At 32.3% G+C, this 14,876-nt stretch overlaps 2 protein-coding genes across 2 annotated transcripts; both read right to left on the bottom strand.

The window, feature by feature from the left end:
- Positions 1–2,276: 2,276 nt before the first annotated feature.
- On the bottom strand, positions 2,277–6,993 carry LOC132758867 (uncharacterized). Its single transcript, XM_060750573.1, has 3 exons — positions 6,906–6,993; positions 4,265–4,511; positions 2,277–2,397 (listed from the first exon to the last, which is right to left on the bottom strand). Exons 1-3 carry the CDS (start codon positions 6,966–6,968, stop codon positions 2,327–2,329), a joined length of 381 nt encoding a protein of 126 aa, XP_060606556.1. The 5' UTR covers positions 6,969–6,993; the 3' UTR covers positions 2,277–2,326.
- A 5,915-nt stretch (positions 6,994–12,908) lies between these two features.
- LOC132758873 (uncharacterized) lies at positions 12,909–14,756 on the bottom strand. The gene is made up of 3 exons (XM_060750580.1): positions 14,601–14,756; positions 13,745–13,991; positions 12,909–13,450 (listed from the first exon to the last, which is right to left on the bottom strand). Exons 2-3 carry the CDS (start codon positions 13,986–13,988, stop codon positions 12,909–12,911), a joined length of 786 nt encoding a protein of 261 aa, XP_060606563.1. The 5' UTR covers positions 13,989–13,991; positions 14,601–14,756.
- Between the last annotated feature and the right edge of the window lie 120 nt (positions 14,757–14,876).

Here is a 14,876-nt window from a genome sequence, read left to right as displayed (position 1 = left end):
TTTATACACAAAGTGTTCAAGATTGTACTCTGTGTAAAGATTTATGAATCTTACCTAAATTTTATCACGTACTCACCTATATCTTCCATGGAAATTGTGTAAATGAGACAAGCAAATTTCTCTATCCATGTAATGAGACAAAAACTCCGAGATATAATCGATTGATGTTTCCCTTTAACGTTTTGGTGTCTCTTCCTTTGACAAATTGTATTTTGATCACATCTTTCAGCAATATTATTGACGAGTTACGGGAAAATCATATAAAATTAATTTAGAAAGAGCGTGTTTATGGACTATTAATGTCAAGAAATCAGTTATTAAACTAATCTGTCCTGCTTAAAGACCAATAACGATTATAACCGTTACACTCTTCAGATGATAAACTATTTTATTTCTTCATAGAATACGAACATTGAAATAGCCAATCATTGTATTTTCCGCAAGATAGATTAATATTGGAAAATTAAACAATCACAAGTTCGAGGTGAGATAACCTTAAAGTTTTATGATCCTAAGGCTCTTCCTTAAAACGTTTATTTAAGATTACTTCATAGTCCATTGCCGCTCATTTGAAGGTAATTTTAATTCATATTATGATGAAGAATGTCTAATAAGTCTTAACTCAAGTAGATCTATATTCACATTTTCAATAATAGATATATTATTCTGTTTTCGTAGTTATTGCACATTTTGCCCTTTTAAATAAATGATTTAATATATAGTACATGTACATGCATATTCAATATTTCAATTAAGTTTATTTAGCATCACTCCACTCCATGTTGTCATCTTATTGCCGTAATGTGATTAGATTTTTTTAGTCTTAAGATCAAAGGTTATGCGGCGTGGTCGAGTGGTTAACGCGTCGGACTAGTAATCCAAACCCTATCAGGGACAAGACGTTGTTTCCTTTACATTTATTGCTTAGTAGTGGTTAGTTCTAGGAACGGATTCGAGAGTTTCAATAAGCTTATAACTTCAAACACAATCGAACTAAAATAAATTTGTATAAACTAAAGGATATGCCTTTGAAGTGACATGATTTAGATGGCAATGCCATATTTTAGGTTTTGGTGATAAATATTTGCAATACACTTGTTATAACCATTTATTTTATTATTTACATATATAAAGCAAAACTTGAATATAAGCATAACAATATAACTTCCTTGAAGTGAAGCATCCTCCCCTCCCCACCCCATCCCCCACCACGCTTTTTTTAAACGATGACAATAAGTAGTATGTACTCTTCGGAGTAGTAGAACTCTTTGTCCCTGTATAAATTTTCTCTTAACCTGTCAATATAGATCAAGTTTGTCTTGTTACGAAATATCCCCCCCCCCCAACCGCTGTGGGTGGGCACGTGAGGAAATTATCATATATGCTAAATTGCCCCGAACCGCTGTGGAAGGGCACGTGAGGAAGCTATCACATATGCTAAATATCAATAATAAATCACACTTATATTTGTTGGAAATACATACACGTATCGCTTGAAAATTTAAAATCATCATTGTGTTAATTTTTTCATATCCATATGTTCCAAAGTTTTCTGAAGCATTGCTTTATTTGTTTCTGCAAGAGGCATGAACGATTCAAGAAATGATTTTGGGGCAAAATCTGTAGGAGTGTTAAATGGCAATCTGTACGTTTCTGCTTCCTTTCCAAGAAGATAAGACTTTTTCGCTAAATTGATATTTTTGAAATGACATGCATAAATATATCCCATTACATAATGAACGTTCGGAAATTTTTCATCACATTTTGTCGCCATTTCCAGATATTTATTACAAAACTGTAAAGCCTTTTCGGGATCTTTATCTTTGAGGTGAAAGGCAAGGATATATAACGCGGCTATATTTGTCTCATCTAAAGCATAACATTTCTCAAAAGCGTCCAAGGCTCGTTCATATTGGTCTGTTGTTGTATATCTCGCACCCAACACGTAATACGAGTCAATAAGGATTCGTTTGGCTGTGTCCTGATTTTTAGCGTATGGCTGTAATTTATGAACAAATATTTCAAGTGCTCGTATTGTTTCCTTGCAGTGTTCATAGTCAGACAACGTTTGCGTCTTCCAACCAACAATAGCTTTCACATGAATATATTCCACCAAAATATCATTTGGTCTCAATTTTAGATAATCTTCTACCCAATCTGTGAACGATGGGGCAAAGGAAAACTGCTGGCGCATATACTGTGCAATCATGTATCCCTCAATGAAGTGGTGTAGTCCAGGTTTGTAAAAAAATCACAGTCACTCTGCAGAAAGAACTTCTTGGTTTAGAGTAACTCCATAATATGCTAAATGCATACATGTAATGGTTCAGTGCTTCATTGTATACTTGGCTGTAGGCGAGTTCGGATATTGTAATAGAAGTTCCGGTGTAACAAATCCTGAATAAAACAAGAGGGCCATGATGGCCCTGGATCGCTTATCTGAACACAACCGCATCCAAGCAATGTCTTAAACAAGAATCATGGCCAAGTTTGATGACAACATAGTCAAAACATGTGACCTCTAGTGTGTTATAAGGATTTTTCCATATTTGGGCAATGTGACCTAATTTTTGACCGGACACGTGCACGACCCATATTCAAACTTGACCTAGAAATCATCAAAACAACCTTCCTGGCCAATTTCCAGGAAATTTGGATCAAAACTGCAGCCACTAGAGTGTTAAAAATATTTTTCTATTTTTAGCTCCTGTGGCCTAGTTTTTGACTGGACATAGGACCTGAGATGACCCATCTTCGAACTTGACCTAGAAATCATCAGAACAATCTTCCTGACAAAATTTCCAGAATGTCTGGATGAAAACTGAAGCCACTAGAGAGTGTTAACAAGCTTTTTCTATAATTTAGCTCCTGTGACTAGTTTTTTGACCGGAGATGACCCAACTTCGAACTTAACTTAGATATCATCTAAACAACCTTCCTGACAAATTTCCAGAATATTTGGATGAAAACTGCAGCCCCTAGAGTGTTAACAAGCTTTTTCTATTTTTAGCTCCTGTGACCTAGTTTTTGACCGGAGATGACCCATCTTCGAACTTGACCTAGATACCATCAAAACAACCTTCCTGAAAAATTTCCAGAATATTTGGATAAAAACTGCAGACTCTAGAGTGTTAACAAGCTTTTTCTATTTTTAGCTCCTGTGACCTAGTTTATGACCCGAGATAACCCATCTTCAAACTCGATCTGTATTTCATTGAGACAAACATTCTGACAAAGTTTGATGATGATCCAATCAAAACTGTGACTGCTAGACTGTTAACAATCCAATTGTTAGAGTGTTAACAAGCTTTTTCTATTTTTAGCTCCTGTGACCTAGTTTTTGAGCGGAGATGACCCATCTTCGAACTTGATCTAGATATCATCAAAACAACCTTCCTGACAAATTTCCAGAATATTTGGATTAAAAACTGCAGCCTCTAGAGTGTTAACAAGCTTTTTTCTATTTTTAGCTCCTGTGACCTAGTTTTAGACCCGAGATAACCCATCTTCAAAGTCGATCTGTATTTGTTTCATTGAGACAAACATTCTGACAAAGTTTTGATGATGATCAAATCAAAACTGTGACTGCTAGACTGTTAACAACCCAATTGTTAGTGTTTAAACAAGCTTTTTCTATTTTTAGCTCCTGTGACCTAGTTTTTTAACCGGAGATAACCCATCTTCGAACTTGACCTAGATATTCATCAAAACAAACCTTCCTGACAAATTTCCAGAATATTCGGATTGAAAACTGCAGCCTCTAGAGTGTTAACAAGCTTTTTCTATTTTTAGCTCCTGTGACCTAGTTTTTGACCCGAGATAACCCATCTTCGAAGTCGATCTGTATTTCATTGAGACAAACATTCTGACAAAGTTTGATGATGATCCGATCAAAACTGTGACTGCTAGACTGTTAACAACCCAATTGTTGACGACGCACGACGACGGACGCCGGACATAGCCCATCACTATACCTCACCATGACCACTTCGTGGTCAGGTGAGCTAAAAAGTAATTAAAAACTAAGGCTTTACATGAAAAGTATGGTAAAATTCAAACGATTTATGAAATAACGCGAACGACAATAGTGATATTTGAAGATTTTGTACAACTGTATTCTGAAGAAAAAATATCTGCATAAAAGGTAGTCAAAAGCGTTTTACGTCACTCTTTAGTAACGTTTCGAGACGATTTATATACATATATCGAAATGAAATTCATGCAATCCCCGCCCCCAATATTTGAGTAAATTAATAAGTTTTACCTCTCTCATTTTTAAGAACAAAAGAAGAGTCTTGTGCATGCTTCAATCTGTCTTCAGACATCTTATCCATATATTGAAACACCTGTCTCAACTCGGGTTTTTCATTAATCAATTTTTCTTTCATTTTTCTCACGGTTTCTGCATCTGGAATGTCGTCTTTCTCGTTCGCTTCTAAATCTTCATGTACCCGAACCTGAGTAGCCTGTTTATTTTCTGATAAATGCGTTTTCTTTTTCTTCGGCATGGTCTAAATTTGAAAATATTTCTACAGTTAATAACACTCCTATTGTGGTTGGTCGTGTGAATAGGTAGGGGTTCCTGAACAGGTGAAATATGTTTATATATTTTCTTACAACTTGGGTATGGTCAAAAATAAAATACCATGTGACTTAAGTTAGAAGAAACTATCTGTTTATCTATATACATTATGTAACACAATAACATAAGCTTCGAGCCATTTACCAACATACAACTAGAATATTCTTGAAAGAGAACGTAAAATGTCATGATAATATTCCATATCATATTAAAAGACAAATATACGTAGCAGTCAGACAGCATTTTATTATGAGTTGATCATGATAATAGAATTTTGTAATCAATTGTTTCATATCATTTATTTATAAAATTGTGTGCATGGTTAAAACTACATTTTCCTTTATGCTCTACCAGATGATTTACAAGCATTGATGTAGTTAAGAAACAGTTCATAAGTAGTTATTTTAAGCATTTTATGCAGTTAAATGGGGAATAATGCTCGCATATATTATTAAAATGAGTCTTTTGAGTTTTTGACTGTCATTTTTAAAATAGTAGTTCACAAACACTTTTTATGAGAAACAAAACTGCTTCTTAAGAAAACACTGTTACCGAACTCTTAAAAAATACTTTCAGTCAAAGGCAATATTTCTGAAATTTTACTGTATCCAGGCCATAATCATTTTTCATCAGAATTATACATTTTGTATATTTTATAGAAAAGATCGCAATGAAGCCTAACGCCAAAATTGTGCATATAGAATTTAATTGTACACCAATATAGTCTAATGTCATTTACGTTGTATTATTGTTACTCCAATGAAAATAACTAAAAATAAATTAATTTATTATATACTTATAAAAGAAATATTGAGAAATATTGATGAAATAAAATGCGTATTTTCATTTTCTGTATTTTCACTGTAAAAATTTATTTTTCACTGCAGTGAAACATATTTTCCGTATTTTCACTGGTGTCTTGCCGGACTATTTTCTTTTAAATTCTGCCAGTACACAAAATTTAAGGGAAAGTCTTTTAAATTTTATTGTCAAAAAAGAGAAAAATGTATATAATAAACAGAAAATTCATGTTTTTTCTATAAATACATGATTTATTTTCATCTTGTGACATGAAATTACCATATTTCACTCGTGGCTACCGCCACTCATGAAATATTTATTTTCATACCATTCGATGAAAATAAATCATGTATTTATAGAAAAAACTTGAATATCCTCTATATATAAATAAATAAATAAATAACATAATGTTCCCTTTATAAACACCAGTATATTCATCGTTCATTCACTATAACACTACATATAATAATCACGATTACCAGTTTTGTAACAGTTTGTACCCACCACATTTCATATCTACAATGTATTGTTAAAACTTCAAATCTTACTATCGCTTATATAATAAACATATTAAGAGATGAGCCGATTCATCGATTTAAGTCTCGTTCATTTTTTTCTTCAAATGTTATTTTAAGAAGTGTACAACAATTTAAATGTTCATGTTTACCAGACTTCATGTTATATTGTGTAAACCCTAACTGGATTCTCACCCAAGTCAATCTCATTTAAAATCAGATCACCGTTTTCGCTCCGTTACTCTGCGAAGGGCAGTTGAGTGCATTTAGGATGTGATTTTAATTAGATTGAATCAGATGTACATGATGTATGCTTGAATTAATTCATGGTTTTTATGAATGCGTTGTGTGCTGATGACGTCACTTCGCTGGTTATGAATGATATCAAAAACATTAACGTAGTGTTAAATATTAAAATGACTGTTTTGTAAGATGATATTTTATCATGACCATGAAGAGAAACAAAAATACATCATTATTGTTACTTACGGTCCTATGCATGTATATCGATTTTATCAGTGGCGTACATGAAAAATAACAGCTTCTGCATTTCGCCTTTTTGCAACTTTACACCCAATATATTTTCTTTTTGTAGTATAAGAACATACTAAAAGAGTCATATTAGAATAGTTTTGCCGACTCAGGTTAATCAAACCTTTTAAAATTGTTCAGTTTTATACAGTGTTGAGAATTGAGTACCGCTCAAGCCGGTGCTAGGGGGCGTGAGGGATGTTGCACTTATTCATTATCCCTCATGTACAGACTCAATCAAACCGAGTCTGCAATTCTTATGTTATTTTGTTGTGATTAATGCTTCCGAGGGATCACTTTGTTTCCAGAATTTTTTACATTCTTCAGAGATTTAGTGATTGTCTGGTTAACAAGAATTAGTGAATAAATAATTATTATAGAAATACAAGCATGTTCAACTCAAATGTACGTTGTATGAATGTATACATAATTGTATTAAAGTCACAAAATGATAAACATAACACGATATATATTACCTTTTTATCGAACGGTCCTACTTTCGTTTTAACACTAGTATCTATGTAGCCAAGTTCGTTCATTTTAGTTGTGCATGAAGCGAATCGTGATTATGCCGGCTCGCCACGGCGAGCCGGTATTACGGTAGGATTTTACTGAGAAACAACCTAAAACTCCGAAGCCATCCAAAAATTTAATCGACGCTTGGCTTCCAGCTTTCTACAAAATTTATCTATCAGGACTAGGATCCAAAATTATTTAGCCAATCAAATTTAATCTTACATAGCGTCAAAAAACCTTCAATTTTCACGCCATTTTTAAAAATCAGCAAGTATTGTTTTGAGCGCAAAGATATAATGATGATTAAAATGTTTGTCTTTATGAATTCTTTTCAATAAATCATATTTACACTGACTTCTGATTTAGCGATTTCACCTGTTTTCTCTGTAGTAAGTTTTCGTTTGGTTAATTAACATAAGTGTACATCTGGTTCTGTGCATTTTTTATTTTTCCTTTTTTCCGGTCATTTTATCCTTTCCGGTATTTAGTGTATGTATTTACTGGCCGGGATCCGGGACGCCCGGGATCCGGGATCGTATAAGATATGGAGGAAAAACCTAATGAACTATATTTGTGTTGATTGTTGTCGTAATGAAAGGCCATTAAACGTTATTTTTTTTATTGTATATAATGAACGTTAAATTAATTTAACTTAGAATATAGATATATTTAGAGCTATTTATTAACAAACTTAAAATGCGGAAATCACAATACTTACGGTGCATAGAAAAACCGGAAAGCACCGGATAGCACCGGAATACCGGAAAGCACTCAAATTTCTCATAAAAAAAACATATGAAAGCTTTATTTTATTGGTTTGAAAGTGTTACCAATCGATTTATTAGATCAAAATCTTTCAGACAAGTCATTTTTATAAATATATATTGATAATTATTACGAGTATTTAGGAAAAAAGATATATCGATTGCTTTCCGGTCCTGCTAAGATACATGTACATTACCGAATAGCAATATTGTTTGTCAAAGTTATACATGAAAACATTATTTTATTGGTTTGAAAGTGTTACCAATCGATTTATTATATCAAATTCTTTCAGACAACATGTTTTTATAATTAAAATATGATTATTATTACGATTATTTAAGAAAATAGATATATCGAGTGCTTTCCGGTCCTGCCAAGATACGTGTACATTACCGAATAGCAATATTGTTTATCAAAGTAATACATGAACACTTTATTTTATTGGATTGTAAATGTTACCAATCGATTTATTAGATCAAAATCTGTTTATGAAGTCATTTTAATAAATATTTTTTTATTATTATTACGAGTATTTAGGAAAATACATATATCGAGTGCTTTCCGGTCCTGCAAAGTTACATGTACATTACCGAATAGCAATATTGTTTATCAAAGTAATACATGAAAACTTTATTTTATTGGTTTGAAAGTGTTACTTATCGATTTATTAGATCAAAATCTTTCAAACAACATGTTTTTATAAATATATATTGATAATTATATTACGAGTATTTAAGAAAATAGATATATCGAGTGCTTTCCGGTCCTGCTAAGATACATGTACATTACCGAATACGATGTGTCATGCGCAAAAACCAGTAATCTAATTTGATCAGATACATACACAAAGGAGTGTCAGAATATTAAAAAACAAGTTTGTTTTAGTGTGTGTGTGTTTGGGTTTGTTTACCCTCGCCACCGGAAAGAGACCATATGGGCGAGCATATACTTCATTTATAACCTTTTAAAAAGGGGGAGCTGATGTTTAATTACTTATTGTTATATCCGTACATGTGTTTATGTGCATACCATATCCCCCATGACAGGGTAGTCTCTACGTACAACCTCTGCCATGGGAGGAAGATGGGGCAATCCCATACTAAGATTAAGAATTCTAAAATTAAATTATTAAAAAGCACTTATTTTAAAATTGGCCAAGACGTTTATAGAAGTTACCGTCTTTTATAACAGGTCTATCTAATATTTATTATAACTAAAAAGTTTTAAAATATTACCTATAATTGTAGAGTTCGCATACTTGCGAAGAAGGCATGTCAGGAAAGTAAAACTCCCTCCCGATAAAGGCGAAGGATAGATGTTAACCAGCAGAAAAACTAAATACTTATTGAGCAGTTTCTTTCTAGATAGTGAACAATATCATTAAAGTTATAAATGTCAAAAATGACAAATACGTGCATCCATTACAACCTATCCAAATTAATAGTTAATTAATTACATGAATTAGTTACATTCCTCCTGCCACCCCCGGATAGACGACCTGGATCTTTTGTTTAATTATATGGCAAGCCGAAATCAGAACCGGACCAACGTACCAACAACGACATGAGAGGTCATTTATTAATTTAGAAAAACGAAAAAGTTCTGAATATCATTAACTAATACTCGAAAAATCATTTTAATATACTGTGACCAATCATATTGTCCCATTTATACAATTTATTGAATACTTTGTTTTGATTGGTTACTAGCCAACAAGTGTGCGCAGTCATATATGAAATTTAGAGGAATTAAACTGCATGTACACCTGTTTATAAACGTATTTTTTAAACTATAAAGACATATTTCTTAGGTGAAAAAGAGATTCTATAATGTCTGGTATAACTATTTAACGAAAAAGTTATCACAAATGTTCAATCTTATCTAGATGGTTAGAATTGATACCCCATTTTCTTGTTTTCGTAATGGATAGAAAATGAGGAACGTTAACCTCTACGGAACATCAATTTATCTATTCAATAATTTTTAAATCTAAAGTTGAAATCGTATGAAAATTATTTCCTGTAATACATGTTATATGTATTTAGTGAGGAAGTATTTCAAAATATTGTATCTACTCTAAATCGTTGAATCTGATGTTCCATTTTCTTCTTTAAGTGCTGAAAAACCGAAAAAACCTAAGTTCGAAAAATTTAATATAAATGATTGTATTTTTGAAAAAGTTCACTTCCAAAATCAAAATTGTATATATTATCGAATTACATACAAACATGATCTGAAATATTGTTTATGTTTAGCTAAATATCACAAATAATTCGTAAAAACTACAAAAAATATCTAACTATTTAACTAAAACTCGAAAAAATCATTTTAATATACTGTGACCAATCATATTGTCCCATTTATACAATTTTATTGAATACTTTGTTTTGATTGGTTACTAGCCAACAAGTGGGCGTAGTCATATATGAAATTTAGAGGAATTAAACTGCATGTACACCTTTTTATAAACGTATTTTTTAAACTATAAAGACATATTTCTTAGGTGAAAAAGAGATTCTGTAATGTCTGGTATAACTATTAAACGAAAAAGTTATCACAAATGTTCAATCTTATCTAGATGATTAGAATTGATACCCCATTTTCTTGTTTTCGTAGTGGATAGAAAATGAGGAACGTTAACCTCTATGGAACATCAATTTATCTATTCAATAATTTTTAAATCTAAAGTTGAAATCGTATGAAAATTATTTTCTGTAATACATGTTATATGTATTTAGTGAGGAAATATTTCAAGATATTGTATCTACTCTAAATCGTTGAATCTGATGTTCCATCACTGTTTGTAGAATATTATTAAATTTTAAGTTTAAACGACATCTCAATATCATAATATCTCAATCAGTTAAATACATCCAGCTATTGTGTAAATAAATTAACACCTGTATAAATGTGATAATTTAATCAGCGTGTGTCAGTTTAATTTAATCAGCGTGTGTCCGTGGAATAAACAAGGCGTGAAGTGTGCCTTGATTGATGTCAATATCATATTTATAATCGTAATAATAATCATATTATAATTATAAAAACATGTTGTCTGAAAGATTTTGACCTAATAAATCGATTGGTAACACTTTCAAACCGATAAAATAAAGTTTTCATATGTTTTTATGAGAAATTTGAGTGCTTTCCGGTATTTCGGTGCTATCCGGTGCTTTCCGGTTTTTCTATGCACCCCAATACTTATAATTATATGCCTAATTAATTGGAAAAATCAAAGACTATTTTCTTGAATTGGTCAAATCCCGGGATCCCTATATGTTTTAAAACGATCCCAGCTTTTCTGAAAACTATATACTTGAACTGGCCAATCCGTGAGATCTATTTACATTTTGATACGATCCCGGCTTTTCTGAAAACTATATTCTTGAACTGGTCAATTTCCGGGATCCCTATATTTTTTAATAGGATCCCGGCTTTTCTGGCTGAATTGATTGACAACTTGTGTTTACTTTAGGACTTGTGCCTCTCATTCCAATACTAAATAACATACATGTATTACAACTTAATTTTGTATAAAGAGACATCTTTATGAAATCTACCTATCTAACATTTTGTGGTCAAGGTCAACAGGCCATATAGTAAATGTGCATAGACATAGGTTCTTCATTCTATCTGTTTACATGCACCTTCATATATACTCATACTCATCTTGGTTAAACTGAGAGAACTTTATATGTCACTTTCAGTCAATGAGTTTAAGATTTTGAATTTACTGGCCCGAATTCCAGTTTTGAATTTATTCTACTAAATAATTAACAAAATTTTCTTAAATTTACACTGGCCTGAACTTATATACACTGGCCATTGGGCACCGGGCCAGTGTTGACTTCACTTTTATTTTGATGTTCGCTGAAGTCTCTTCAGCTAACAGAACTGTCATTTTTACATTTAAACACACCCCTTGAAAAAAATTACGAAGCGAGTCGCTACTAGCTTTTTTAAAAGCTAACCTTGTTGATTACTACGACATAAATTCGACACCAGTTTATTAAAAGCCGTTGCTGTTAGAATGTAGTCATTCTATATTTTCGCAACAACTTTAGGTATCTCGCTTAGGTTCTCAAATAATGACGGGTGGGGCATTTAATGTCTACCTAGAAAGTTACCATATGATCTTTAAGTGTATGTTGCGACTTTTTTAATCCGATCAAATAAAAACAAACATCTTCGTTGTCACGGGACAAATTATCGATGAAAATAAGAAGTATGCATATAAATTAAATGTGACCGCATATATATTTGTGCTTGAAGGTACATTTTTACCATTTACCTTGATGTTTTAAGACTAAAATTCTCTTGCCGATCCGAACCGGTTTCTGTTGTCCCTAGTAATCTAGTTTGGTTTAAACCCCAATATGCATATTAATTTAAACTCAGTATAAAAAAAAACATAATGCCTAACAGGCAAATGACAATATTGTCTATTGATATGTCTATTTTATTATATCTTCTCAAGAATTTGCTGCAAGATATTTTGACATTATAATCTTAGGATGTATTTTGACATTATAGTCTTAATTTGTCATATAAGACAATCATATACATATATACATGTATATCCCTCAATGAAGTTAATGCTGTAGATATGTACAATGACAGTTACTTTGTAGAAGCACTCTGTTATGGAGTTATTACAAAGGTAATGTCCATAAATATCCAAAATAAGACATAGTAAATCGTGATAAATGTCATTTAAAAGATCTTAAATTTTTTCATAGTTCTCATTTCTTGCAATACATGGTCGTTTTTGAAATATGAAAGTATAAAGAAGAAACAATACTTAGGTACAAGTCTTGAGAATGATAATCATTTCCTAGTCAATGTCTATTTCTTTCAAAAATGTCTGACGTAATTCATCATTCGCTTCTGCGAGAGGCAGGAGTGATTCAAGGAAAGATTTTGGATTAAAATCAGTAGGTGGGTTAAAAACGGCAATCTGTATGTTTCGTTGCTTCTTTCCAAAAAGATGATAGTGCTTTTTCGCAAGTTCAAAATTTTTTTTCAAAAATGACAAAGCGTAGAATAAACCCATTACATAATGAACGTTCGGAATTTTTCATGCACATTTTGGCGGCCCATATCCAGATATTTGTTACAAAATTGTAAGGCCCTTTTTCGGGGATCCTTTTTATTTTTTGTAGTAAAAGGCAACGCTGTATATCGCGGCTATATTATGTTCATCTAAAGCATAAACATTTCTCAAATGCATCCAAAAGGCTCGTTTCATTTTGGGTCTGTCGATGTAATAGTTTTTGCTCCCAACATATAAATATGAAATCATAAGGATTCGTTTGGCTTGTATTCTGATGTTTATTTTTGGAAGCGAATTTATTGAACAAAATTTTCAAAAGGCTCGGAATTATTTCTTTACATCGTTCATAATCGGGCAGTGATTTTGATTTCTCTGTGACTAAAGCTTTCACGTAGATATATTCAACTAAAATGTCATTCGGTCTTAACTTTAGATAATCTTCTACCAAATCTGTAAAGGATGGAACCATTGGAAATTGCTGAAGCATATACTGTGCCATCATGAATCCCTCAATAAAGTGGTGAAGTCCAGGCTCTAAATAATCACAATCACTCTGTAGAAGAACCCTTGGTTTCTTGTAACTCCATAAGATATCAAAGGCGTACAAGTAATGACCATATGCTTCCAATGTGTATTTTGCGGTTGGTGAATCAGGATATTGCAATAACAGCTCTGGTATAACATATCCTGAATAACAAATTATACATGGCATTTAATGAAGTACCCTCTTATTATCTAAGTAATTACACTTGTGAAATCATGAAAAACCATTGTAAAACAAGATTTAAAAAAATTAAGAGAACATTCATATAATTATGTAGATGGTGTAACGTGCAAATCGTGCTTTACTAAAAAAACACGATTCTAAGTAACCTTTTTATAATTCATATGAAGAGTATCAACATGAAGATTAAGGTTATGAACGTCAAAACCTGTTATACATATTTTAACGATATATATAGTACTTAAACGGGGACGAACCTCTACGATTTGTAAAAACGACAGAAGAATCTTGCGCTTGATTGATTCCTTCTCTACTACGCTTTTCCATATACTGAAACATTTGACGAAACTCTGGCTGTTCATTCAACAATTTTTCTTTTATTTTCTCCAAGGCGTTCTCATCTGGTATATCTTCCATTTTTCTTAGTTCTAAGTTCCCATGTGTTGTAACTGAAGGAACCTGTTTGCTTTCCTGTGTCCGTGATTTCTTCTTCTTAGGCATAGCCTAAAATGTAACAATATTAAGAATATGTCGCTGTATAAACACTTGCATTTACCAACAAGTTAAAATTTAGGTCTGCTTATGCACACAAAGCAATAGCTAAAATTACAGCTTTGATGGAATTTATATAATATTAATATACCCCTATATAACAGGATGTGTCAGGCATTTCATTTTGTTAGAAAAATCACCTCTTTAGCATGAAAACTCAATTTAAAGGTAGGATTAGGGACCATTTCTTATAATGTAAGTCTATGGGAAAATCAATGTAAGTGTCTGACCTGAAACGATATTGACCCTCCATTAGCGGTAGGTACATTACGGGGACATTTCGGTAGAACCTACGCTACTCTGATTTTATATACACTTTATCGTATCGTATATTGTGATGAAAAAATAGCAACTGTAAATCAGCTGCATTTCTCCTTTATTTTTAATATTTCACCCGTTATTTACTTCTTTTGTCAAGAGTCATATTATACAGTTATAATAATATAGGCGACTCAGGTCAATATATGTGATAACAAACATGAATTCAAGTGTAAATTGTATGAATGTGAACTTAACTGTACTAAAGTCACAAAATGATAAACAGAAAACAACAGTACTTACTTTTTTATCGCACGATCCTACTTTCGTTTTACAAACTAAGGTTGGTTTCGATTCGTCAACACTAGTATCTAGGTATTGTGCATGAAGCGAATCACGATAAGTGACATAAATTCGTACAACAGTTTACACCGTCGCTGTACATAAGAATGTCGTTATTTTACATTTGCGCAACAACTTAAGATATCTCGCTCTATCTGACCTTTCGTACCTGAGAAAAAATGACGGAATGGGCGCCTATAAGGTTTTCACAACTAACGCTAGAAAGTAAGTGCCTTA

This window comes from Ruditapes philippinarum, unplaced genomic scaffold, assembly GCF_026571515.1.
Source record: "Ruditapes philippinarum isolate M1 unplaced genomic scaffold, ASM2657151v2 ctg271_1_1_1_1, whole genome shotgun sequence".
NCBI lineage: Eukaryota > Metazoa > Mollusca > Bivalvia > Venerida > Veneridae > Ruditapes > Ruditapes philippinarum.
This window is presented reverse-complemented; position numbering and strand designations above follow the sequence as displayed.